The 27,659-nt window shown below is 39.7% G+C and overlaps 1 protein-coding gene across 1 annotated transcript in view; it reads right to left on the bottom strand.

Annotated features, from left to right (window-relative positions):
- The window catches only part of LOC124286168 (thyroid receptor-interacting protein 11-like), a 42,866-nt gene extending 25,198 nt beyond the window's left edge, over positions 1–17,668 (bottom strand). The window contains exons 1-4 of the mRNA XM_046722518.1: positions 17,662–17,668; positions 17,150–17,226; positions 15,193–15,423; positions 3,041–3,179 (exon numbers count right to left, since the gene is read on the bottom strand). Coding sequence (XP_046578474.1) covers positions 3,041–3,179; positions 15,193–15,423; positions 17,150–17,226; positions 17,662–17,668 — 454 coding nt within the window. The remainder of the gene's footprint in view (positions 1–3,040; positions 3,180–15,192; positions 15,424–17,149; positions 17,227–17,661) is intronic.
- Positions 17,669–27,659: the final 9,991 nt, after the last annotated feature.

Genomic DNA, 27,659 nt, shown 5'->3' with positions numbered 1-27,659 from the left:
TAACTGTATGAATATTGTATGAAGAGCTGTTCTATCTGGAGGACACTGGATCCTAAATGAAATTGTTTTAGCCAACCACCTGAAATGATTCAGAAACATTTTACCAAACATTTTAATTCAACTGCAGAACATTTTCTCCCAGTGGCAAACCATTTTTTCCCCAAATTGAGAAATGACACAGTTTGTAAGTGTAAGTAAAGATTCACAATGACCCCCTACTGGTGGTACAGGAAAACCATGCGAGATAAAGTCAAACTATCTACAGCAGATATCAGGCCCTTGAGGGTCCACGCAGCTTGTCTCTACTATCTGCAGTGGAGATATCGAACAGGAAGTTGACAGATAAGGCAGGGGTATCTTCCCCTACCTGAGTTTCAGCTTACTGTTGTCATGACTACAAGAGGTGGCAGCTGGTTGTGTCAAACTAATCCATTTGTGTATAAGGAAACCCTCTATACACCATTTGGAAAAACAATGAAAACACTAACTTTCAAGTGCTGACAATTTGTCAGATGTTTGAAGCCTGTGAACACACTCATTAGGGTTCATAAACACACTGTGAAATTTGTAAACTGTCTGCTCAGACAATCCAACCTATGACAAAATTCCCATTTATTTTCAACTGCACAATACACATCACCAGACTGACTGACTGAGTTTAGTTTTACGCCGCTTTTAGCAATATTCCAGCAATATCACGGCGGGGGACACCATAAATGGGCTTAACACATTGTGCCCATGTGGGGAATCGAACCGGGTCTTCGGGCGTGATTTAACCACTGGCTACCCCACTGCCCCACACATCACCAGACTGAATTAAGATAATGAACTATTTTCTGATGATTTATTTTTCAATTTAAATTTTTTATTACAGTCAAACCCTGTTACAAAGTAGGAATAAACCTTCTGGGGAAGGTCAGAGCTGATATGATGTACTGAGGTGAAATTACAATATGTATAGAGTGAGTGAGTGAGTTTGATCAAGTTTTTGCTTAGTCCGTTGTCTTTTCATTTAGCAATAGTTACTCTGCACAGGGATATCATGTATGTTTCAAATGTGTAAGAATAATACTCTTCTAAAAATGTTAGTCAGTGAGTGAGTGAGTGAGTTAGGTTTTATGCCACTTTTAGCAATATTCTGGCAATATCACAGCAGGGGATACCAGAAATAGGCTTCTTACACTGTACCCATATGGGGAATCCTACCCTGGTCTTTGGCGTGACGAGCGAACGGTTTAACCACTAGGCTAATCCATTGCCCCCAATATGCATAGTGATAAGTTTTGTCATGACATGCTATGCATCAAAACTACTAATATAAATCTTAACAAAAGCTATATAAATCTTAACCTGGTTATTTTCAAATATTCTTCATGATCTCAAATGATCATAATACTGACAGCTCACTTTGATAACATTCAAGTTTGCTAACACTATATCCGTGCTTGTAGGTTTCACCAAAGTGTAAACACTTCAGGCTTTCCTTGTATATTAAGCTGACGCAACACTATGTTACTTGACTACTGGTCAAATGAGTGAGTGAGTGAGTGAGTTTAATTACAAACTGCTTTTAGCAATATTCTAGCAATATCGCTACAGGGGACAGCCAAAAATAAAAGGGCTTCACACATTGTACCCATGTGTCTTCAGCGTGAAGAGTGACAGCTTTAACCACTAGGCTACCCCATCGCCCTGACTACAGGTCAAACAGCATTAATCCCAACTCACCCATCATGTCCACTCAGGCTCATTACTGTCTGACAACACAATACTAACTAATAGAATTCCTAAGCAAACATATTCATACTAGGTTTCTCACTACATGGTGAAACAACCACTATCAATTATTTACTGTATCCACATGGGACTAGGATATGCTTGACAGTGCTGCATGCCATTCAATAGAGGGAGTATGTGTGTGTGTGCAGCAGGCAGTGATGACACATTTAGTGTCAATGCCATTAATCAAATCCAGGAACTGTAGTCTGAATGACAGCCTGCATTATTATGCATATATCATGGCTAAATCACTATCTCTTACAGATCAAACAAATGCATAAAACTTACTTCAAGGTGTAGTGAGTGAGTTTAGTTTTACGCCGCTTTTAACAATATTCCAGCAATATCACAGCAGGGGACAGCAGAAATGGGCTTCACACATTGTACCCATGTGGGGAATTGAACCCAGGTCTTCGGTGTGACAGCAAACACTTTAACCACTAGCTACCCCACTGCCCCACTTCAAGGGGTAAGTAAAGTCACATATAAGCAATGGAAAGTTAAAAATTACATTTGTTTTTTCTATAAAAAAATAATGGAAAAAAAAGATACAAGACACGGTAGATTTGTAGTTTTCACGCTCTGTATTACCACTTCTGATATTTGATTGGATGGCTTATCAGAGCGCCAAAAAGTCAGACTGTAAATGTATCTATTGTGACGAATGGGCCCAGGATATTTATCATAACAGATTGGAGATTTAACACACTGATTAATATGGATGAAAAATATGCCATTGTAACATTGTACACTGAATGTACTTTGGAGCGAAGGATAAAATTTGTTTCATAAAATCTATGACCTTCAGCATCCTAATCTATATGTTTGATCTAATACCCAACAGTAAGGATCAAACAGTGACCCAACTAGAACTTTCCATTCACGGAGAGTAAGTCAAGTCACACAAACTCGTGCCTGTCCTTCATTGCTGTAAGTTTTCCTGACCTTTGAATGACTAAGAGTGTTTCCTGAGATAGTGGTTTTCTCAAGATTAGATTCTCTCGGTGCCAAGGAAACCCCAAGTTGGACGGCAAGTTTCAACACTCACAGCTACCAAGTTTACAAATGTTTCCAAGTAAAGCGGATATCTGCCCTCAGAACAGGCCGCACCTAGGACGGTAGGAGGAGCGTGTGACTTTGCAAAGTTATAAGGTTTGCCAAAGGGACCATTTGTCACTAGGCAGTTGACAGCATTAATCAGTGTCTGACATGCAAACTAGCAGAAGGGTGGACTTTGAGCCTGATAACGGGGGCTACCTACCTAGGCCTGTCTGGGTGGATAAACTTCCTGGCTGAGAATGAGCGGGAACAGTAGATGGCGCTGCGAGTGGAGACAGTGCTGACTTCGCCTGGTGTTCCAGAATCTCATGATGCTTCTTCTTCAATTCTTTCAGCTCATTCTGAAACAGAATTAGGAAAATATTCGTTAGATTTGATTCTGATGATTACTATTCAGGTTTTTGTTATATGAACAGATAATATTGTGTGTGGAGAGGGATTATTTTGGCCCACTGCATAAATTATGTCAATTAGAAGACCTTCGCATCATTTTCCACATTAATTTACAAGGGACTGATAATGCATTTTCACAAATATTTCTTTATTTTGCTCAATTTCTGGGGTCCTCCTCTGCACAAACATTCTGAGAAATGACTGAGGCAATGTTAAATTCCATCTAGGTCACTTTGCTAACAAGCGAAACAAGGGGTATTAGTAGCGTAGTTTTTACCCCGCTGCTACTGGTTAACTGTAGTTCAGTAAAAACAATATCATGAACTACCCTTATTTCCACTACTCATCTAACATGTCATCATGACAACAGAAAAGAAAACATGAAAAGATCCACAATCATTAAAAGGCACCAGTTCACCACAAAACTGATCTGTACAGCAGGCTTCAATAAGACCGTGATTAGGACCCCATCGCTGGGGGGTCGGCTTATGTTCGAAACATACCATTTTGACACTGAATCTAAGGGTCAAGTTAGGGGTGGGCTTATCTATGAGATCGGCTTATCTACGGTAATATACGGTAGATGTTCTGGATGGACAGTCATACATGCTGATTGCTATACCCACCTGTTTGTCAAAGCGGTTGTCGAAAAATAAAATGGATGGATTATGCTCAGCTTGAAGAAAAACATATTTCTCAGTGAGATTTACCAATACAATAATGCTTTGGGGGTATATTTCATATTGTACCACTGGGTGGATTATATCCATTGTTCCAATTGTGGCAAGAAGGGTGCAAACCTTAGTCCATGGTTACGGAAAAAGGGCATATTTCATATTGTACCACTTGGTGGATTGTATCCATTGTTCCAATTGTGGCAAGAAGGGTGCAAACCTTAGTCCATGGTTACAAAACAGGGCATATTTCATATTGTACCACTTGGTGGATTATATCCATTGTTCCAATTGTGGCAAGAAGGGTGCAAACCTTAGTCCATGGTTACGAAACAGGGCATATTTCATATTGTACCACTTGGTGGATTGTATCCATTGTTCCAATTGTGGCAAGAGTGAGTGAGTGAGTATGGTTTTTACGCCGTTTTTAGCAATATTCCAGCAGTATAACAGCAGGGGACACCACAAATGGGCTTCACACATTGAGCCCATGTGGGGAATCGAACCAGGGTCTTCGGCGTGACGAGCAAACGCTTTAACCACTAGGCTACCCCACCGCCCCAATTGTGGCAAGAAGGGTGCAAACCTTAGTCCATGTTTACAAATCATCATGTAATGTGTAATGACCATGGTCCATGTGGTGTAAGCTGAATAGGTCCCTCCCATCTGCAGGTGATACCCAACTTACTGATAAGATTGAGAGTCTTTCATTAACTTTCATGTAATTGTGCCAACTATTGGCATGATTGTCCTTGGTTATAAATAGCTTAGAGTCATCCTCAAGGGTGACAGATACTTTCACCTTTCAAGACATCAGCCAAGAGAAATAAAGCCCATTTTATGTCATTTTTAGCAACATGCCAGCAATATCATGGTGGAGTATATGAGAAATGGTCTTTACACATTGTATACAAGTGGGGAATCAAACCCAGGCCTTTGGTATTATAAGCAAGGGCTTTAACAACAAGGCTACCAGACCATCATTCAATTTACAATTCAGAGAGTTCAGAAACATATGGAGGGTATCTGCTAACATGCTATATTTATCCTCAGCTTTTACAAAAGGCGCGTGTCTACTTTGAGATCTACATGATAGTTTGGGGTCCTGAAAATGTAATTTTTAGAGTAAAATTGATATTTTATACTTATCCTGACTCATGAGGTAAGCCCTCCCATCCTCCCCACATAACACTTTGGATTTCCCTGTAAATTCAAATGTTGGGCTCAGTATATGAGGAGAGAGTGAGGCACATGGGTGGAGGTGGCGCCCTCGTTCCCGCGCTTGTGGAAGGGAGGTAACTCGTGCTGAGTACTAATTAGTGATTTTACATTGAAGGGAGCTTCAATTAGGGAGATACAAGTGTTCCACTATGTTCGCAAGAAGAAGAAGACAAGCAAAAAGAGCATGAGTCAGGATAAGTATAAAATATCAATTTTACTCTAAAAATTACATATTTTTCCTTATCCTGACTCATGCTCTTTTTGCTTGTAGCATCCGACGGAAAGGGAGGTGGGAAATATATAATACTTTGGATTTTAATAATTAGTGATTTGAACTGTGATGATTGTAATAACCCTATGGGAACTTCATAAAGGTACTGAACTGATGAATTCCTGCTGCTAACTTATCAGCTGCCATATAAAGGTTATTACAATGTACTTATTATGATAAAGTATATATAACATTAATACAATGCTTAAGACTAATAGACTTAAGCTTGTTAATATGCTAGTATAAACTCCTTAGAGTTTGTTAGCTAAAAAACTTTAAGATATAAACATAGTACTAAGCTTAAGATATGATTAAACTTAAGCTAATTATATAATAGCAAAACTCTTTAGAGTTTGTTAGTTAATATACTTATATGATATAGATATAATGCTGAGCTTTAGATATGAATAAGCTTTAGCTACATATATAATAGCAAAACTCTGTAGAGTTTGTTAGCTAATATATTTTTACAATATAAGTATAGTACTGTGCTTAAGATATAATTAACTTAAGCTACATATATAATAGCCAAAACTCTGTAGAGTTTATTAGCTTATAGATTAATAATGTAACCATAGTACTAAGCTTAAGATAAGATTAGACTTAAGCTAAATGTATATAGCAAAAAAAAACTCCTTAGAGTTTATTAACTAATATACTTTTATGTTATAACCATAGTACTGAACTTAAGATATAATTAAATTTAAGCTATATATATAATAGCAAAACTCCGTGGAGTTTTGTTAGCTAATACATTTTATAATGTAACCATACTGCTTAAGATATGATGAAACTTAAGCTAATTGTATAATAGCAAAACCCTTTAGAGTTTGTTAGCTAAAATACTTATATGATATAAACCTAGTATTGAGTTTATGAAGGAAACCTTAAGCTACATATATAATAGCAAAACTCCGTGAGAGTTTGTTAGCTAATATACTTATATGATATAAACATAGTATTGAGCTTAAGATTTGAAGGAAACTTAAGCTACATATATAATAGCAAAACTCCGTGAGTTTGTTAGCTAATACAAGTTATAATGTAACCATAAAGCTTAAATTATGATGAAACTTAAGCCAAATATATAATAGCAAAAAACTCTTTTAGAGTTTTGATAGCTAAAATACCTATATGATATAAACATAGTACTGCTCTTAAGATATGAATAAGCTTAAGTTACATATAGCAAAAACTCCGTGGGAGTTTGTTAGCTAATACATGTTATAATGTAACCATATTGCTTAAGATATGATGAGACTTAAGCCAAATAGCAAAAACTCTTTAGAGTTTGTTAGCTAATATACTTATATGATATAAACATAGTACTGAGCTTAAGATATGAATAAGCTTAAGCTACCTATATAATAGCCCAAACTCTGTAGAGTTTGTTAGCTTATATATTTTACAATCTGAGTATAGTACTATGCTTAAGATATAATTAAGTTAAGGTAAATATATAATAACCAACTCTGTAGAGTTGTTAACTTATATATTGTATGATGTAATAATCATAGTACTGTGATGATAAAAAGAACTTAAGCAAATTATATATAGCATGTAGCTATTTAGTACTGTTATAAGATAAGTAGAAATCTGTAAGATTGACTTATCTTCTCCGAGGAACTGTCAACTGTTGTGCGAGGACCATGGGATCGAATTGTGGATACCTGAGACGCCCTCGGTGATGATATCTCTCAGATAATGGTTGGCAACCACCATATCGGATCTCCAGAAAATAAACCCTCCATTATTTCAAATAACATTGTGTAGATCAATGCAGAAGTTAGCTTCTAATATCATGAGTATTAAAAGCTCATGGAGGGTCGGATTGGGTCCATCCGTCTTGTATGCACGTAGTATGACAGTTCTGATCCAAACGGAGATATAGTGCGTGAGATTTCATTCTGCGTGAAGTTGATGATAGAGGAAATAATCTGTTGTATTATTCCCTTCTGTTTGGTTCGGTGGAGATAAATTTACAGTGCTCTTGCTGGCCATCGTGATAGAATCATCGTATCATGAAGTCCAAGTATGTCATCCAGGCGTATTCATAAACCTCACTTGTGAGGTGTTGGAGCACTATATTCAGATCCCCAAGTTGGAGGGTGAAACTTCGCTTTAATTCTCCAATCAGAAAGTTTAAGTAGGTTTACTAACCATCTAGTTGTGTTAGTAGCTTGATTATGAAATTCAGCTGTAGTCTGAGACGCTGTGGATTTAGATCCACTTGTATCCCGTCGTCTAGGTTATTCGCTGCGAAGTCCTTGACGATGTAGGTGCACAACCAGGTGTGTCTGTCCTCGTTGAAGTTTATGTAAAATTGCCTGACTGCCGCGCCCTCGTCCCTAACTTGACAGGGGAGGTCTCTAACCTGAAGAAAACAGCCCGATCATGAAGGTTCAGATTAACTGGACTGTAAGGAGGCTTGCTCGTTCACTGATATATAGTTGTCACTTGTAACGTAAGTGTTGACCTGTGAACTAAGATCGACCTCTCGTGGAGTGGTCGTTGTCCAACGCGCGTCCAATCAGAACAAGGCATTTTGATTCTGTAGAATACCCGCTGTGATGTCACCGGTGTAGCAGGAAAAACCTTGTATAAAATCTTGCCTTCGCTGATATTAGCATAATCGCCGGTCTTCACCGTAGCTTCGAAGTTACCCGAGTGACCACGTTTTCGAGGGTTAAAGGTAAACGCTGAAAACCTCCGGCGCCGAAATACCTCGCTCTGTAATATTAATGCTGGGTAGGTTATTTTCCTGGCTGTCGTGGAAAGTAAGTTCAGTTTTGAATATAATTCCGACTTTCTTATATAAAGGTACAATAAACTTGCAAGTTGTCAGCTTGTAGACTGTATACATTGAATGTATCGTCATAATTGTAGAATTAAAGCTGAACTTGTTGTACATATTTCTTCTCAGAAACTTTGACGATTATGAGTTATACTCGCTGTAACAAGGCTGCTGTTCAATTTCGATATTGAATTGTCTGCAGATCTGCGTAATGGTCACGCATGTAGATAATCGTATCGTAGTCCGGGATTGCATATTCTAGCAATCTATAATGAAAGGTTGATTTCTGTGAAGATCTATGCAACGTCGTTGATTAATTAATATAGCGGCGCTTCTGTGTTGTAAATAGCCTGTGCAATTGTCTTCAGCGTAGGCTTATAGATCGGCATATGGCATACAGTTGATAGACAACTTATGCGATGTCTTGAACGGACTGACGAGTAGCTATATATGACGAAAGTGGCTAATATATGGAGACCTTGGAGGAGAATTCCTCGGTGGGCGCCGGGAGATTTAAGAAGCTCTCGAAGTATCCAATCTAGATTTCCTGTGTGAGGTAGACTTGGAGTTACCTTAGCCTTCGCGACCTTCGCGAAGGTATTGAGTCAGAGCCCGATCAGTATATATATTATATATGAGCTTGCTTCCATGAATCGACCTCTGTGTTCAACAGGAGTGAGTGAGTGTATTGTTTTACCGCGCACTCAGCAATATGTGGGGTCGGGTGAAGCGCCTCTCTCCGTGGCGCCCCTTGTAACTGGTGAGGCTGTAGCTCCTTCGGAGAGTGGCCTGCGACTTCCTTAGCGGCGTCTAGAAACCGATCAATATATGAGCGTTAGCTTCATACAGGGTGTGGTTCTTGCTGGTTCTGCATAAGTAGAGCCGAGTAGATCATCCTATCATCCTCAGAAGTCGTGGTCACCTAAATCTGGTGATAAGAATCTCATTGATCGTACTAGATCTATTAATGCCAATAACATACGCCTCTGGCGCTTGAACTGTTATGGCTTTATGGTAGGCTGTGTCCACATACTGTGGCACCGCAGCAATCGAGTCGATTGGAGGTAAGGTGATGGCGTCTGCCTCGTCTTCCTTTATCAGGTATGTCTGCGCCGAGTTGCCACTCTTGGAAGGTGAAGAGAGATCTAGGTTGTTTACCATCCAATATCGTATCTCAGCGTCTGAGAAAATGATGCCTCCATCATTTTCTATCCCAGCATCACTGATGAGAAGTTGATGCTCTTCTGATGGTGGACTGTGTATTTCTATCTCTATGTCGGGTGACGCTCGGGGAGACCTGACTGTAGACTTGTGTGCAGACTGGTGTGGTGATGTACGAGGAGATCGGCGCGGTTAACGGCGCGGAGATCGTGTTGGTGAACTGCGTCTATGGGTTGACCTTCTCGGAGACCTGTGAGGAGAATGTTGATAGCTTCGCGAAGCTCTCGTGTAGTCAGGTGTCCTTCGCGAAAGGCCTTTCGCTAAGGCCTTCGCTAAGCTTCCTCTGCGTCCGGTCCTGGGGAACGGCGATTTGACCTTCGCCGGCTTTCGTGAGGTCTGACGGTCTCTGAGTCCGCATCTAGGGATGAAGCCGAGGAAGGTGATGATCTATCCCTTAAGCCTTCGGCTGTACATCTGGGTCCTTCGTGGAGGTGGTCTGCGACTTCCTTCGCGAAGGTGGCTTCGTCGTGGCTGCTACGCTGATGGGGGTGCCTCTGGGGTGTCGTCTCGCGCTGGAACCTTCGCTGGCTGGCTCGGGCCTTGGGCTGGCTGCTTCCCAGTCTGTGGTGGCCCTCCATCATGATCATGATTTGCCGCAACAGTTCATCTGGGATGGTCTGCGATGAATTAGTCGGAGTGCCCTCTCTGCGATGTTAGCGGCGGGGACCCTCAGGGGAAGTCGTCTGGCGTCAGTGTAGAGACATCAGGCTGCATGGCGATCTCTGCTGATGTCACTGTAGCTGTCTCCGGTCGCTTCTTGTGGCGTACGTCGGGGATGATGATCAGCTGATCATCGTAGAGGCCCAGTTCAGCGGCTGGAACAATCTCGGTTGAGAAAGTCCTAGTAGACTTCGTTGATTTCCCCTCAGAGGTCGACGCTGCCCTGGGGGTGCGAAGTCTGCGTTGAGTGTTGGTAGCGACGGGACCCTCAGGAAGATCATAGAATATCATCGTTGGTACATCAGGCTGCATGTTGATCTGCGCTGACATCACTGTTGCCGACATCGGTCATTCTTTTGATGTACATCAGGTATGATGATCGGCTGATCATCATACAGGCCCAAATCTGCGACGGGAACAATCTCGGCTGAGAAAGTTCAAGTAGACTTCGTTGATTTCCCCTCAGAGGTCGCGTTGAGATGCAGTAGAAAAACTCTAGTCTTCGGCTGCGGCGATGGGATGTCTGGGGAAGCAGGACGCTTCTTGGAGGCGGCGGACTACGTCCCACGCCTCTCCACCACTCTAGCGGAACACCAGACGGGGCAGGGTCGACCAACAGCAGTAGACTGGCGAGGGGTTCAGGTGTATCAGTCATGGCTAGACTCTGCATCACCCAGCGACCTATCTGCTGCTTGGCTCAAAGCGCAAAGTAATTATTTATTAAAGGCAGAAATGGATAAATTAGTACCGCCTAACTGCAACGTGAATAAAATGAACATGGCACAGTACAACTAGGGCATATTAAATGCGGGATCAGCAGCAGAATAAAAACGTAATCTGCAACAGAACAGAATTTTTATCAACGTAATCCACTGAAACAAACACGCAAGTCCCGTGAATAAACAGTAGAAACATGACTAAATATCAATATATAATTGTTGAAGGATACTAGCTAAACCTCTATAGATGTCTATACGAGGTAACTAACTAAATATAATCAAAGGATATAGTGTGTCGGGAGACACAGGCGCTCTCACGTCCAGCTCACTGGGCGAAGAAGGAGAGAGTGAGGCACATGGGTGGAGGTGGCGCCCTCGTTCCCGCGCTTGTGGAAGGGAGGTAACTCGTGCTGAGTACTAATTAGTGATTTTACATTGAAGGGAGCTTCAATTAGGGAGATACAAGTGTTCCACTATGTTCGCAAGAAGAAGAAGACAAGCAAAAAGAGCATGAGTCAGGATAAGGAAAAATTATCACTTTTTCTATATTGCCCAAACATGCACTGCACAAACTGTTAAGCAATTAAATAAGGATTTCCAAACTAAGTGCCTCTGCAGGCAAATTGAAACATTGTTCAAAATTATATTTTGGTTTTCCATTTATCTGAATTCTGATGAATAGGGATTTTTTAAAATTCAAATTAGTATTTTTAATGTAAATTACTACAGACTTGGAGCTAAATATTTGCCCTGAGCAGGTATAAATAAATCCCTGCAAACCCAAGAGGGTAACGAAAAGAGAGCCACAAAGATATGTAGTTCACCTGACATGTTGGTTATTTTTAACTGACTTTCTAATCATTTTTTTAATTTTTTAAAATTTCAATGTTTTTATTGTCAGAAAGTCCCTGTCATTCACTCTCACATTCATACTATACCGTTGTAAGTTTACAATAAACTGCTGGCTTTTAATATGTGTTTGCTTTTCACTTATACTTAGGCTAGACTAACTGAGAAGTGGATGATAGAATGCCCACTTTGTGTCAAATTTATTGAGTTTATTTCTGCTCTTTCTAATTAATTTGAAATCATGCATGAACCAAGGCTCAATATAAAAATAAGGCAGCATGTTTCAAATGTATTGACTTATTCTCCGTATATCAAACTACATGATAGCGCTAGCTTAATACATGGCAGGCACAAATAACATTTTTAAACATGGTCGCCATAAATGCTGTATCACAAGACTTACAAGCACATATAAAGACCAAATTTACATTGCATGTAAAGTCATAATATACACATAAATATGAAGACTTCAATCCACACTCTCCACAAGTCTATTAGCTTTTAGACGTTACCAATTCAAGAAAATGTATAATATACAGCCAGGAAGTGAATACATTGTCATTTTCAATATAACTGCCATTCTGAATGATAGTTGAGATTAACCGCCAAAACTTTCAATGTTATTGGCTTGATTGGTTCTGTATTTGTTTTTGGGTTTTTAAAAAAAAGACAAATAAAGGGATAAGATAATAACGACTGATGAGTTGAGTTGATGTGAGATATGCTTTAGGTGAGCTTCTGGCACGCCATTTTCACCTTTTGTCCTCTTGAATATTAAGACCAGATGGCATTTTTCATACCATTTTCTTTATCTGAGACTTTGTTTGCAAAATGAACATAGTTATGTTCTTCTCACCTGCCATCATAAAACACAACTGGGCCACACAAAAATCATTTCCACCCATTTATCAATAAAACAACTTCTCACAAAGACGCTGCTTTCCACAAAACAACTGCTCACCTCCACACTCATGACAGAGTACATTAGATTGCTGACAGCTAAATGTTTGAAAAGACGTGACATAAAAAATCCTAACAAGCCCAGTGACCATGAAGGACCGATGAATTGCAAGCTAAGTCTGCCTGTACCTGAATCTCAAAATAAAACACTCCTGAACTATAGAGTGTTGTTATACAATACAATGATTTTCCCTTGCATCTACAGTGAAAGCCATAAACACCATGTGACCCAATCCATAAAGCCCCCATAATGTTCAGCCACAGCCCCCCACCTATAAACAAAATGGCGCACTATTTCAGGCAGAGTTACGACCAGCGTAGCCCTACAATAAAGTTGTATATTGAGGGACATGCACAACAATACATTGTATGGCTGTTAACTCATAAAGCTGTCAATGGTATTTACTCGTACACAGGAAATCAGCATTAACCCCCTCAAGATTGAGATGGATGACTCAATTTGTTTTCAACACAGAAATACATGCACTGCAATGTGTAGGGAAGAGGAACAATATGTAACTTTATCGTCATTTTCTGGGGATTTAATTTTCACAATAAGGTGTTGATTTCCTCATTATGTTGGTTTTTCTAAGATAATTTTCCAATTCTTATACATTTATATCATGAATTATAGATGTGTTATAATAATGATTCTTGTACTGGGAGACCATTTAGTAATAAATACACAGAGATCCTGCTTCCAGGCACCCCTGTACTGAAAGCTGTTCATGTGACATTGAGGCCCTGCTTCAAGACACCCCTGTACTGATGTTCATGTGACATTGAGGTCCTACTTTAGGTCACCCCTGTACAGAAAGTTGTTCATGTGACATTGAGGTCCTGCTTCAAGACACCCCTTTACTGAAAGTTGTTCATGTGACATTGAGGTCCTACTTTAGGACACCCCTGTACAGAAAGTTGTTCATGTGACATTGAGGTCCTGCTTCAAGACACCCCATGCGCTGAAGGTTGTTCATGTGATAATGGGTACCTGCTTCAAAACACCCCTGTACTGAAAGTTCTTGTGAGATTGAGGTCCTGCTTCAAGACACCCCAGTACTGAAAGTACATGTGAGATTGAGGTCTGCTTCAAGGCACCCCTGTACTGAAAGTTCATGTGACATTGAGGTCCTACTTTAAGACACCCCTGTACTGAAAGTTGTTCATGTGACAATTGGTACCTGCTTCAAGACACCCCTGTACTGAAAGTTCTTGTGAGATTGAGGTCCTGCTTCAAGACACCCCAGTACTGAAAGTTCATGTGAGATTGAGGTCCTGCTTCACACCCCAGTACTGATGTTCATGTGACATTGAGGTCCTACTTTAGGACACCCCTGTACTGAAAGTTGTTCATGTGACAATTGGTACCTGCTTCAAGACACCCCTGTACTGAAAGTTCTTGTGAGATTGAGGTCTGCTTCAAGGCACCCCTGTACTGAAAGTTCATGTGACAATTGGTACCTGCTTCAAGACACCCCTGTACTGAAAGTTCTTGTGAGATTGAGGTCCTGCTTCAAGACACCCCTGTACTGAAAGTTGTTCATGTGACAATTGGTACCTGCTTCAAGACACCCCAGTACTGAAAGTTCTTGTGAGATTGAGGTCCTGCTTCACACCCCAGTACTGATGTTCATGTGACATTGAGGTCCTGCTTCAAGACACCCCCGTACTGATGTTCATGTTACATTGAGGTCCTACTTTAGGACACCCCTGTACAGAAAGTTGTTCATGTGACATTGAGGTCGCTTCAAGACACCCCCTGTACTGAAAGTTGTTCATGTGACAATGGGTACCCCTGTACTGATGTTCATGTGACATTGAGGTCCTACTTTAGGACACCCCTGTACAGAAAGTTCATGTGAGATTGAGGTCCTGCTTCAAGACACCCCAGTACTGAAAGTTCATGTGAGATTGAGGTCCTGCTTCAAGACACCCCAGTACTGAAAGTTCATGTGAGATTGAGGTCCTGCTTCAAGACACCCCAGTACTGAAAATTCATGTGAGATTGAGGTCCTGCTTCAAGACACCCCAGTACTGAAAGTTCATGTGAGATTGAGGTCCTGCTTCAAGACACCCCTGTACTGAAAGTTCTTGTGAGATTGAGGTCCTGCTTCAAGACACCCGAGTACTGAAAGTTCATGTGAGATTGAGGTCCTACTTTAAGACACCCCTTTACTGAAAGTTGTTCATGTGACAATTGTAACCTGCTTCAAGACACCCCTGTACTGAAAGTTCATGTGAGATTGAGGTCCTGCTTCAAGACACCCCAGTACTGAAAGTTCATGTGACATTGAGGTACTACTTTAAGACACCCCTGTACTGAAAGTTGTTCATGTGACAATTGGTACCTGCTTCAAGACACCCCAGTACTGAAAGTTCATGTGAGATTGAGGTCTGCTTCAAGGCACCCCTGTACTGAAAGTTCATGTGACATTGAGGTCTGCTTCAAGGCACCCCTGTACTGAAAGTTGTTTATGTAATAATGGGTACCTGCTTCAAGACACCCCTGTACTGAGAAGCCATGTGGTGATAATACACCCAGGTCCTGCTTCAAGACACCCCTGTACTGAGAGGCCATGTGGTGATACATACACCCAGGTCCTGCTTCAAGACACCCCTGTACTGAGAGGCCATGTGGTGATACATACACCCAGGTCCTGCTTCCAGACACCCCTGTACTGAGAAGCCAATGAGAAAGAGTGATCTGTTTACCTCCTTTTCCTGCAAGACATCTCGATACTGGGAGGAGATAGAGTTGATCTGCAACTCTGATGATTCAGCCTTCTCTTCCAACTCTCTGTTGAAGATCTTGAGACGGTCATTCTGGATGACAAGAACACATTCCATAAACTAGCTATACTAAGAAACGTCACAGTTGTGCAGTTAGGACAGGCTAAAGGAGATAGATTTATACATACGTATAGATTATCATAAGTATATTTTATATCATAAGTTTATTAAAAACACTGAAAAATATATTCAAGATAATACAGAGTCTTATCTCCTTAATATACTGAAAGGCAAAAGAAACGTATAATTTTGGAAATGACATTTAAGTATCAATGGAGTATTTGAACCTATTTTTTTTCAAATATACACCAGAAGTCAAGTTTCAGGAAAACATGAATCATGGTCGTATAGCCTGTATTGCCCCAAAAAGTATTGTTTGAGATTGAGGTTTGAAATGTTTTTGTTTGTGGAAAGGGAAGAGTTTGCACAAACACAACATTGAAATCGAGATGCATGCGTATCACGCATGAATTCAGGCATAAATTGCTGGCTTAAGTGGCAATCGTTCACTTGTTGTCTGAATGCAGCAGCTATAGCTAGGTTAACAAGAGGTGTTGATGGATGATATGACGGTCATGGCAACGCGGTGTTACGCGGGGTGGACCACTACGTGGACGGTCATCAGTGCTGTTGGTGGCGTTGTATCGCTGATGTGTTCAGAAAACAAGTGAACGATTGCCACATTGATACTTAAATATCATTTCAAATATTACGTTTCTTTTGCCTTTCAGTATAGTATGTGGATGTTATTGGTTAACTATATTATCAGTATAATGGGGGAACGTATGTCAAGGCCTTGGGATGACTAGAATTTTCTTAAATAACTCCAATTTCTGCCACTTTAGCAAACTTATGTGGCCATATTAGTTTCCAAAACTTGCACTTCAAATAACAAGGATAACAGATTGTAACAAAAACCCACAAATCTTGCCATGTTAATAAAATGTTCAGAAAACAATTGAAACACAAAAAAATGGTCCCATCAGTATCCCTTGTCGTACTTTGTCCGCACTACCTTCACACCCACCATGTCCTGTTATTGTGTCTACACTCATCCTGTATGCAAGGGTCCAAACTGGGATTGAAATTAATTGTTGAGTGCCACAGGGCACTCACAAAGATAGTTACCGGGTAGGTGTGTTCTTTGGATTTTAATAGAATATATGAATGAACAAAAAGCTGTTCAAATTTAAAACATTTTCCTCCCTTTTTTCATTGTATTTTTCAATTTTAATTATAACATCCTGTTCAGCTTCTGAATATCCAGTTTCATTCAGTTTTTCTCAGCATGCCATAAGTATTTTAAACACAGATGTTAATGTTTGCATCGAGAATCTTTACCATTGTCTTGGTATAATATACATCATCATTTTTATTTGTAAACAAGCTGTTCAGGAACCAGGAATTATTTTAACAGTGTCTCTTATCAGATTTTTTTACCATGTTGTATGCACACCAATAATTGTTCTTCAGTTCAAAACCAAAATGAATCCTAAACGATTGACTTCTAAATCTATATTCTCTACACAGAAGGATATATTTACTTATCACAAGCAAAAGATATATTCTGCGGTCAAGCAAAATAATTCTTCGTCTGAATTACGCAAACTATACTATGCAGGAAGAAGGCCGTGAACTGGTCCTGCTTATACATATTCAACAGCTGGCAAGAGACAGCCTGTGCATCTATTCATGCTGATGAGGTGGTGAAACCTACCCTCGTTAACTACCCAGGAATATCACCTCTGGGTCAACTCACCTCAGTCTTCAGGGCCCCACACAAAGTTTGAAACTCAGCGATCTTTTCCTGAGCAAGCCGCAGCTCCGTGGCGTGATCTACAAAACAAACAGCAGTTTCAGCACACGCCCTTGTTCTGACTCCCCCCTCCACGCTGGCTGATAAGCCATATTAGGATACGATAAGCAGATACGAAGTCAGGGGCTCATATGCCACCAATAAGGGCGCCATTGTTTAGTCAGTTTGACTTTTCAAATTTTAACCGTTTCAAGGGTCACCAGAGGTCAAGATAAAGAGAAATGCAATATAGCAAGTTTGTATCATGATACATTGAGGGCTTAAAAAAACTTGGGTCCATATAGTTTTGTTTGATCAGGTTCCATGAATATCTATTGCCTTAAATGGATGTGGAAATTTGTATAAATATTTATTGTCAGATCTTTAACTGCAGTACTCAATGTATATTTCAACGCTTTCACTCAGTTTGCATAATCCTGCAGTAGCTATAGAAACAGGATCTACGGTTCACTCACATTTCATCCTAACACAGGAGTAAACACAATCTACAATCAAACGTGACTTTTCAAATCTACTTCACATTAAACTTAGCTGCTTTCTTACTTATCAAACCAATCGTAACTATTTAACAATAATTAAAATTGTAGGAACAACAGACACTCAAAATAGAATATCTTAAACCACAATACCCTAGCCATTGAAATACTAAAACAACGGTTCTGGGGGAGAATACTGAACACAGTTCACTGATATTTATACTGAAAAGTGAACAAGTTGGAGACCTCCCATAAAGATCAGATAACAGCTCTGAAAAATATCACAGTTTGTTAAACAATGCTTCGAACATGTTGAACAATACGCCTGTTTTATGACAGTATGTCAGCTTAATAAGGGAGGAAAATCTAAAATGAATCAATTCGTCCTGGTTATGATCTACTGCCAATTTGTTAAACATTACAGTAGTCACCATAATAAGAGCCCTGCTTCAGTAACCAGCCACTGTAAGTAGTCTGGTACTAACCCCCAAACCTCTCTCTCAATTCTCTCTACGGGCGGTGGGGTAGCCTAGTGGTTAAAGCGTTGGCTCGTCACGCCGAAGACCCGGGTTCGAATCCCCACATGGGCACATTGTGTGAAGCCCATTTCTGGTGTCCCCCGCCGTGATATTGCTGGAATATTGCTAAAAACGGCGTAAAACCATACTCACTCACTCACTCACTCACTCAACTTTCTCTCTCACACACGCACATGCATGCACATGTGTGTACTTGTTCATATTACAGACCTCTTATCAGTAAATACACTAGTGTAGAGTGTATATAAATAAAGTAACTTTCACTGTATTATTCTCAATTTCAATACGTTTGAACAAAGTCTTTTCTTCTACTCAATCTCAGATGAAAATTTTAAGCTATGATATAAAAAAAGCATCCCTCTTTGTCAATATTTTTTTAATAACCAACTCTCCTTGCAAACAGTCCTCATGCAGAGGTACAGATAAGCTGCGTATCTGCGTAATTTACGCAACTATTTATGTGAAAACTCAATTCCTATTACATTTGTTGCGGACAAAAATGCATGAATTTTTTTAAAATACTCAATAAATTTGATCTTACATGTGTACACACGAAAATGTCAAATCTTAGCTTGGAGGCTACTGAGGATAGATAAAATAACTGAGGTATATTGACAGGTATATTTCAGCACATGACCTCATCAACTTGCAGTCTTTCTTATTGTTTCTCATATTACTGATCAAATATAAGTACAAACACACAAACTAACATTTAAAGTTTATTATATTTTTACAATTAATGGAAAATGGCAAAATACCCAATTGAGTTAGAGTGAGGTGGGTATTATATATTTACCCCATTGAGATGAACACAAGCGATGACATAACTCAATGACCCAAAGAGTTATCTGTAGCTCTGCTCATGGCTCAATGTGAATACAGTAGGCAAGCTTTACCACAACCAACTTGTGTATGGTTTTAATTAGGGCTTCCACGGGTACTCGAGTACTCAAGGACGAGTCGGGTTTAGCTGGACTCGAGTCCATTTTCTAGGACTCGATGACTCGAAAAGGGGAGATAACTCGAATTATTTGGTTACGTTGACAGACTGTCTGCCATGTGCTGAGCATGAGCGGCCGTTAACGTCTACCGGTAATATTAAGATAAGATATAACTTTATTATCCCGGAGGAGATTCTTATACATCCAAACTGTCTCAAAATGAATATGTACACAATTCACAAACATATACACAATAATTACATGCACAAAACGAAAGCTATTTACACAATAAAACTGACATGATATAATTCAATTAACCACATAGGTAAAGAGGCTGAATAATTCTAGTTGTTATCACATGGTGATAATTCAAAATATTTGTTGCATTCACGAATACTTGATGGTATGAAAGACTGTCGAGCTCTGTTTGTTTTGAGGGAAGGTAATCGACAGCAGCGTCCAGAAAGAAGTACTTCAAAGTGGTGAGATAAAATATGTTAACTATCAAATCAAATTTTAGTTGCCTCTTTGACAATCTGGCGCGCTCATAGATAAAGGGAATATACTCGAAATTTTGTCGGCAGTATTAACAATTTTGAAAAGTTTGTTTTTGTTGCGATCAGACAGGCCCCATACCAACATAGAAAATTGTAGGTCAACACACTTTGAATAAAGGTTTGATAAAAACTGTCATTACGGTTTTGTCAATGCCTTGACGATAATAAGGTTCAGAATCAGAAATTAGGCCAGTAACAGTGGCGTCATCTGCGAATTTCACAGTAAACAAGTCATTTAATGACAAGTAACAGTCATTGGTATACAAAACGAAGAGTGCGGATGAAAGAACAGTCCTGTGGAGCTGCAGTAGAGGTTGAGAGGAAAGAAGATTGATAGCCATTGACACTGACATACTGAGTTCTATGTACTCTGAATTCTTTAACCCATCTGATAATGTTTTTATTAACGCCTAGATTAAGTAGTTTACTCCTCACACGGTGTGGCTGTATGGTATTAGTTGTTACAAGTCTGCAGATGAGAGTCAATATTATAGGTCGTTTGAGATTTCACTTCTTAAAATGATTAGGTAACTATCTTAACAGACATGGAGAACGATAAATGTCTTGATGGCGTGTCTTGATCTGGATAGTGAAAAGAGAGAAAAATAACTAAATGCTGCCTGTGCGGTATATCACTGTGTTATGCAGGCAGTACAACCAGTACGATGAAAAAAACACACATTTGGCAAGTAAACATCCAAATACGGATTCTGACCAATAGGAAATGTTAGTCACACGACGATATGAAGTCAGAATGAAGTAAGTGTTCACTTGTGTGATCGGAACACATGTCATGCCGGTTACGCTATCGTTTTTTTGTTGAAAGGTATGAATTTCGAGTACTCGGGTCCAAGTCGAGTCTCACCCCTCGAGAACTCGAGTCCAAGAAAATGGACTCGTTGAAGCCCTAGTTTTAATACATGTCCCCCGGTGTCAATTTTCTAAGTGTCCATAGCTATTATTACAGCAAATATGGTAAAACAAAAATGTGGGCTGGAGAGAACAGGAATCATGATCAAGGTGAATCTGGACTTACATACACATGATCAGCAAGCACCTGTAGCCACTGGGACACTCATGCCCTTCAAACATGTCAAAGTCAACTGATAAAAACCAGAAAAATCTACATGGAGTATATTTAACACTGGTCCAAATCTTTCAATATTAATCTTGTCAAATTTTGATCCAAACCTACTGAGTACTCCAAAATTCATCAGTGGTAGATAATTTTAAATTCTGTCATTTTCAACGTATACATGAGACAGTTATCTTTTCCTTGGGGTATTTTAAACTTCAGGACGCAGAAAACGATTGTTGGAGATATCAAGACTAATACCATTTTAGTCCATGGCGAGAAAAAAGCAAATATATAACATGTAGGTGTTTGTTTGTCATACAAGCTTTTATCTTCACATACCAAACTAACACCTACATAGGTTATATGTGCAAGACAATAACATACCCTATATTTTGTTTGTTATACAAGCTTTTCCCTTCATATACCAAACAATATATATGTCATTGTCTTGCACACTGATTTGGAGAGCCAATGGCTTCAGGCACTGAAATTCTTTGTGGAGGGTTATGTCCCTTGGTTGCCAAGATCTTTTAGTCACTGGATTCAGCATCATGATCCACGCTTCTTTCAAATTTCCGAGCAATCATGAATCGCCTCATGTAGATAAAAATATTTATTATGTTAAAATAATTGCTGTCAATCATTTCATACGAATGGAAAGTAAACTAAACGAGAGTGCACACAAGTATCAAGATGATAAATGCCAAACAAGCATTGTCACTAAGGTGACATAATCCCCCGCCGCAAATTATCAAATCAAACTTATAAAGTCATGAAAGTTTAAGTTAAATGTCAACAAAAACATGACCAGTCAACCTCTCTTGATATCTTGCTCTTTAGGTGTTCAAACACACACATATTTTCAAGCCTGACTTTGACCTTGACATGAATGTCATAGGTATGAAATATGCAAAAATAGTACTAAAGAAATTGCTTATTGAAAAACATTTAAGGGAAGTCTTGAAAGTCTGAAGAAAATCCAGTGAACCGTTCTTGAAATATCTTGCTGACAATTCAGGTTAAGTGTCGTTGTGACCTTGAAAATTAAGTGAAGGTCACCAAAATCGACTGGGCCCTGCGCCTTCCCTGGATGAAGCTTGGTGTCACATATAAAGAAACTCCAGTGAATGGTTCTTGAGGTATCTCGCTGACAAGCATAACCTGCAGGTTAATATGCTGAAATCTTCAAAGTGTCTCTGTGACCTTGAAAATTAAGTGAAGGTCACCAAAATTGACTGGGCCCTGCACCTTCCCTAGATAAAGCTTGGTTTCAAATATAAAGACAATCCAGTGAACGGTTCTTGAGATAGCTTAACATGCAGGTTTACATGCTGAAATCTTCAAAGTGTTGCCATGACCTTGAAAAATAGGTGAAGGTCACCAAAATCGACGGGGCCCTGCACCTTCCCTAGATAAAGCTTTGTATTGAATATGAAGAAAATCCAGTCAACGGTTCTTGAGATAGCTTAACATGCAGGTAAAACGTGACCAAACCTGACTCGGACCTTTCTTATACTGTGATGAACCTAGGTACCAAATATGAAAAGAATCTAGAAAACGGTTCTTAAGATATTCCAATTCGTACATACGTATGGACGAACGGACGGACGGAGCCTAATACTATATCCCCCGCTTCGCGATAAACGCCCGGCAGGGGATAATAACACAACAGAAATACTTTAAAAAGGGAATGTAACTTTTGTCCAAGCTGGAAAATGTCAACATGTGGTCGAGACTTCCTCTTCCATGTGCGCATGCGCAAAGTCAAAGTTGCAGGCTCTCCGGGGGGTTTTATCCAGGTTTAGCGATTTAAAGTTGCCGTTTTTACTGTTTCAGTAGCCAGGTAATATGTTCATGTTGCTATTTCCACGATTAATGTGGACTATTCAGCATTTTTCGGCACAGTGGGAAAGTTTTCTTTGGTACGCCTGATTATTTTCATTGGAGGATGTCTGGTCTTTCAATATCATTCCAGAGCTTTGGGGTTTCACATGAGTCATAAATACCTATTACCTGAGTCACAGCGATATGTCCTCCCATATGAAGCTGACTGACAGAGATATGAATGAGCAACAATTAATGCACTCTCATGATACTTCAAGCAAAACTTCAGCAATATCACTGCTGGGACACTTGAAAAGTATCCTTGTGAGGGCGATGGACCCAGACCTTCTCCATGTTTAATGTCACTAAGCCATGCATGAAAAACATGCATCAAGGTACCCTACCTCCATAACATAAATATGAAATCCTGGGCAAAACCCAACTCACTAACACAATATAACCAGGGTCCTATCATGTCTCCAGTTTTACCTGTCAAGTTCCTCTCTATAGATCATGTCTCCGGTTTTACCAGTCAAGTTCCTCTCTATAGATCATGTCTCTAGTTTTACCAGTCAAGTTCCTCTCTATAGATCATGTCTCCGGTTTTACCAGTCAAGTTCCTCTCTATAGATCATGTCTACAGTTTTACCAGTCAAGTTCCTCTCTATAGATCATGTCTCTAGTTTTACCTGTCAAGTTCCTCTCTATAGATCATGTCTCCAGTTCTACCTGTCAAGTTCCTCTCTATAGATCATGTCTCCAGTTTTACCAGTCAAGTTCCTCTCTATAGATCATGTCTCCAGTTTTACCTGTCAAGTTCCTCTCTATAGATCATGTCTCTAGTTTTACCAGTCAAGTTCCTCTCTATAGATCATGTCTCCAGTTTTACCTGTCAAGTTCCTCTCTATAGATCATGTCTCTAGTTTTACCAGTCAAGTTCCTCTCTATAGATCATGTCTCCAGTTTTACCAGTCAAGTTCCTCTCTATAGACCATGTCTCTAGTTTTACCAGTCAAGTTCCTCTCTATAGACCATGTCTCTAGTTTTACCAGTCAAGTTCCTCTCTATAGATCATGTCTCTAGTTTTACCAGTCAAGTTCCTCTCTATAGATCATGTCTACAGTTTTACGAGTCAAGTTCCTCTCTATAGATCATGTCTCTAGTTTTACCAGTCAAGTTCCTCTCTATAGATCATGTCTACAGTTTTACCAGTCAAGTTCCTCTCTATAGATCATGTCTACAGTTTTACGAGTCAAGTTCCTCTCTATAGATCATGTCTCTAGTTTTACCAGTCAAGTTCCTCTCTATAGATCATGTCTACAGTTTTACCAGTCAAGTTCCTCTCTATAGATCATGTCTCCAGTTTTACCTGTCAGGTTCCACTCTATAGATCATGTCTCTAGTTTTACCAGTCAAGTTCCTCTCTATAGATCATGTCTCTAGTTTTACCAGTCAAGTTCCTCTCTATAGATCATGTCTCTAGTTTTACCAGTCAAGTTCCTCTCTATAGATCATGTCTCTAGTTTTACCAGTCAAGTTCCTCTCTATAGATCATGTCTCTAGTTTTACCAGTCAAGTTCCTCTCTATTGATCATGTCTCTAGTTTTACCAGTCAAGTTCCTCTCTATAGATCATGTCTCTAGTTTTACCAGTCAAGTTCCTCTCTATAGATCATGTCTCTAGTTTTACCAGTCAAGTTCCTCTCTATAGATCATGTCTACAGTTTTACCAGTTAAGTTCCTCTCTATAGATCATGTCTCTAGTTTTACCAGTCAAGTTCCTCTCTATAGATCATGTCTCTAGTTTTACCAGTCAAGTTCCTCTCTATAGATCATGTCTCCAGTTTTACCAGTCAAGTTCCTCTCTATAGATCATGTCTCTAGTTTTACCAGTCAAGTTCCTCTCTATAGATCATGTCTCTAGTTTTACCAGTCAAGTTCCTCTCTATAGATCATGTCTCCAGTTTTACCTGTCAGGTTCCACTCTATAGATCATGTCTCTAGTTTTACCAGTCAAGTTCCTCTCTATAGATCATATCTCTAGTTTTACCAGTCAAGTTCCTCTCTATAGATCATGTCTCTAGTTTTACCAGTCAAGTTCCTCTCTATAGATCATGTCTCTAGTTTTACCAGTCAAGTTCCTCTCTATAGATCATGTCTCTAGTTTTACCAGTCAAGTTCCTCTCTATAGATCATGTCTCTAGTTTTACCAGTCAAGTTCCTCTCTATAGATCATGTCTACAGTTTTACCAGTTAAGTTCCTCTCTATAGATCATGTCTCTAGTTTTACCAGTCAAGTTCCTCTCTATAGATCATGTCTCTAGTTTTACCAGTCAAGTTCCTCTCTATAGATCATGTCTCCAGTTTTACCAGTCAAGTTCCTCTCTATACATCTCCACCCACCATTTGCTTCTGTACTTCCCATATTAATTAAAATTTGAGTCAGGTAATTCATCCACAGTGATGAGCAGGCTATGTCAACACGAGCATCATTGTCATATTCAACACGGGCAATTAACTAGTTGTACCTGCAATGTGGTTGAAGAATGAGTGCTCACAACCAGCCAATAACACTAGGCCACACAAACCATACCAGCCCTCATATCACCCAGCACATCACACAATGTGCAAATACACCACACAAATACCGCATACAGTCGGTCAACATTTCACACACGAGCAAAGTGAACTTTCATGTCAATATTCTCCGGCTTTTAATTTATTGACCTATCTAGAGTACAAAGCAACATGGAGGAACCTTACAGCTAGAGACTACACCATCCAGATATTATTTTGAAAAATTTGAATAGCCTGAGAACGGATTGAAGTGACCTGCTTGCCAATGGATAAGAGCAAAGGAAATGCAAATTAATTGGGTCTACATAAACATATGTTGTGTATGGATGAAATGTGAGAAGGGGAAAGAAAGCTTTAAAAGACTGTGTAAAAGAGGAGTATTCCGTTGCCGCGTCATCTACAGCTAAAGTGCCACGCATGCAGCCTGAATACTTGTATAGCTCATGAGACGACAGACAGGCCCAGCTTAGGCAAACAAGCCGTATCAGTCGACCAAAATGAACATAAACCATTAAATCAAGGACTGAATACACAGAGTGACAGAAATGGTTATAAATTTGTTCATATCTTAGTAACCAACACATGCTGCCCTGCCAGAGAGCAGGGTTAGACCCACCTGATAACGACAGACTAGTCACCTGATAAACGTCTTGCAAGTTCCTCTATAACACATGACACATCAAATCTTGATAAGGACTCAATTTAGTCGTTTCGAAGAAATGAGACAGTCTTTGTGCACATCTGAAATATTCAATTCCTGCCCAGCAACATCCCTGTATGTGGCTTAAAATAATCCAATTCAAATCAGTTGGAGTTTTTGCAGCGGCATTGTCAGTGTTGGGTGTGTCGACACTGAATGCACATCAAAGCTTTTTATAGTGAAAGTAATATCTGTGAAGCCGCTGTGAAGTCGCTGCCATCAGAATTTCATTACTACAAGATAGAAAGACATAAAATATTGATTCTAGTCATGATAATTGCAGTCATTTTACCACAATAATCACATTTGATAATAATAACTCTGAATTATGTTTTCCGATTCTGTCATAGGGTCAGAGTAGGGACATTTTATACTTCAACCACTGTTTAACTCAATTTTACTTCCATTTACCTAAGCCTGATAAGTATAGGGAATAAGTTTCTGAGTCAATAAGTTAAATGCAAGGACTTATTAAGGTCTTTAAGTTATCCTATATAGTATTTGAGGACCTCTAAATAATAGAACATACAAATTGCAAGTATTAGTTATGTTCCTATCATGTATTGTATAAGCTGGGTCTGTCTGTCATCTCATGAGCTATACAAGTATGCAAAAAGAAAAGGTGGGCCTGGTTAGTCGAGTCACTGACCATCACAGCCATATCGGTTTCAGTACCTCAGTACTAGATTGCACGGGAGAAAGTAAGTCTATTGCCCAGGACCCTTCCCGCGTTTATAGGCCTTCTGGGCAAACAGTGGTCTTTCAAGGTGGAGAAATGTGGTTTCACATACTAGATTGCATTATGAGGGACGCTTGTACTCCGATTACTACCAATTTTATAGTGCTACTGCTAGCCAGATGAGATACCATGTTGCAGTCTAACATGGATGCCTATACAGACTAACCGATAGTCTCTGAATATATATAATTTTGATTGTAACAAATAATCCCATTTAATCTGAAAAGGAGCCCCAGGGACACCCACTGGGGAAATCTAGACTTGCATCATTTAGGGCTTCAGCATTGCAGGGAGGGCTAGGCTGTGCGGAAAATAATATGGTTCTGGGACTGTGAGACAGACTATAACCTCACCATCCAAACCAGGAACACAGTGCACAAAATATTGATCAAAACAGCAATATGCAAACAACCCATCCCCACAAAGTTTAATCACAATTTTAATTACAATATCCCTCATATCATATCCATATGAGCAGGTTTTCATATAATGCTGATTTTCAAATTATGTCAAGTACAGTTTATCATGGTGTGTAGGTTCAATGTCAGAGAGAAGCCCAGAGCAGGTCACAGGCACTTAACATTTTGGTGAAACCCATGAGCACAGGTATTATACTTATACTAACATACCAAGAAACAATCATGATAGTATTGATACCTAGGGCAAATCTGGGATTCAAGCCCTCAAACATGCAGTGTTTGCCAGCAACTCTGAAAAGCTGCAGACCCTAATGGACCCAGGGCCCACAGTTCCTGTGGGGATTGAACAGGGTCTTAAGGTGATCGCTTTAACCATCCTACATACTTTAACATAGACCTCAACCATGCAGTGTTTGCGATTAACTCTGAGGAACGGGGCCCAGAACCATAAAAAGTTGTGAGTCCTGATCAGAATGTGAAGGTCCTATATTTTGATATGGAAATAATACTCTTAGTTATTGGGGATGAATAAGCTGTCGTCCATAAGGACCTGCAGAAAACAAAAGCTGTGGGTCCAAGTAGTTTTCAGTCGGCATCGGGCCTA

Source organism: Haliotis rubra, unplaced genomic scaffold (assembly GCF_003918875.1).
Source record: "Haliotis rubra isolate DU_JTF1 unplaced genomic scaffold, ASM391887v1 Scf377, whole genome shotgun sequence".
Lineage (NCBI taxonomy): Eukaryota > Metazoa > Mollusca > Gastropoda > Lepetellida > Haliotidae > Haliotis > Haliotis rubra.
This window is presented reverse-complemented; position numbering and strand designations above follow the sequence as displayed.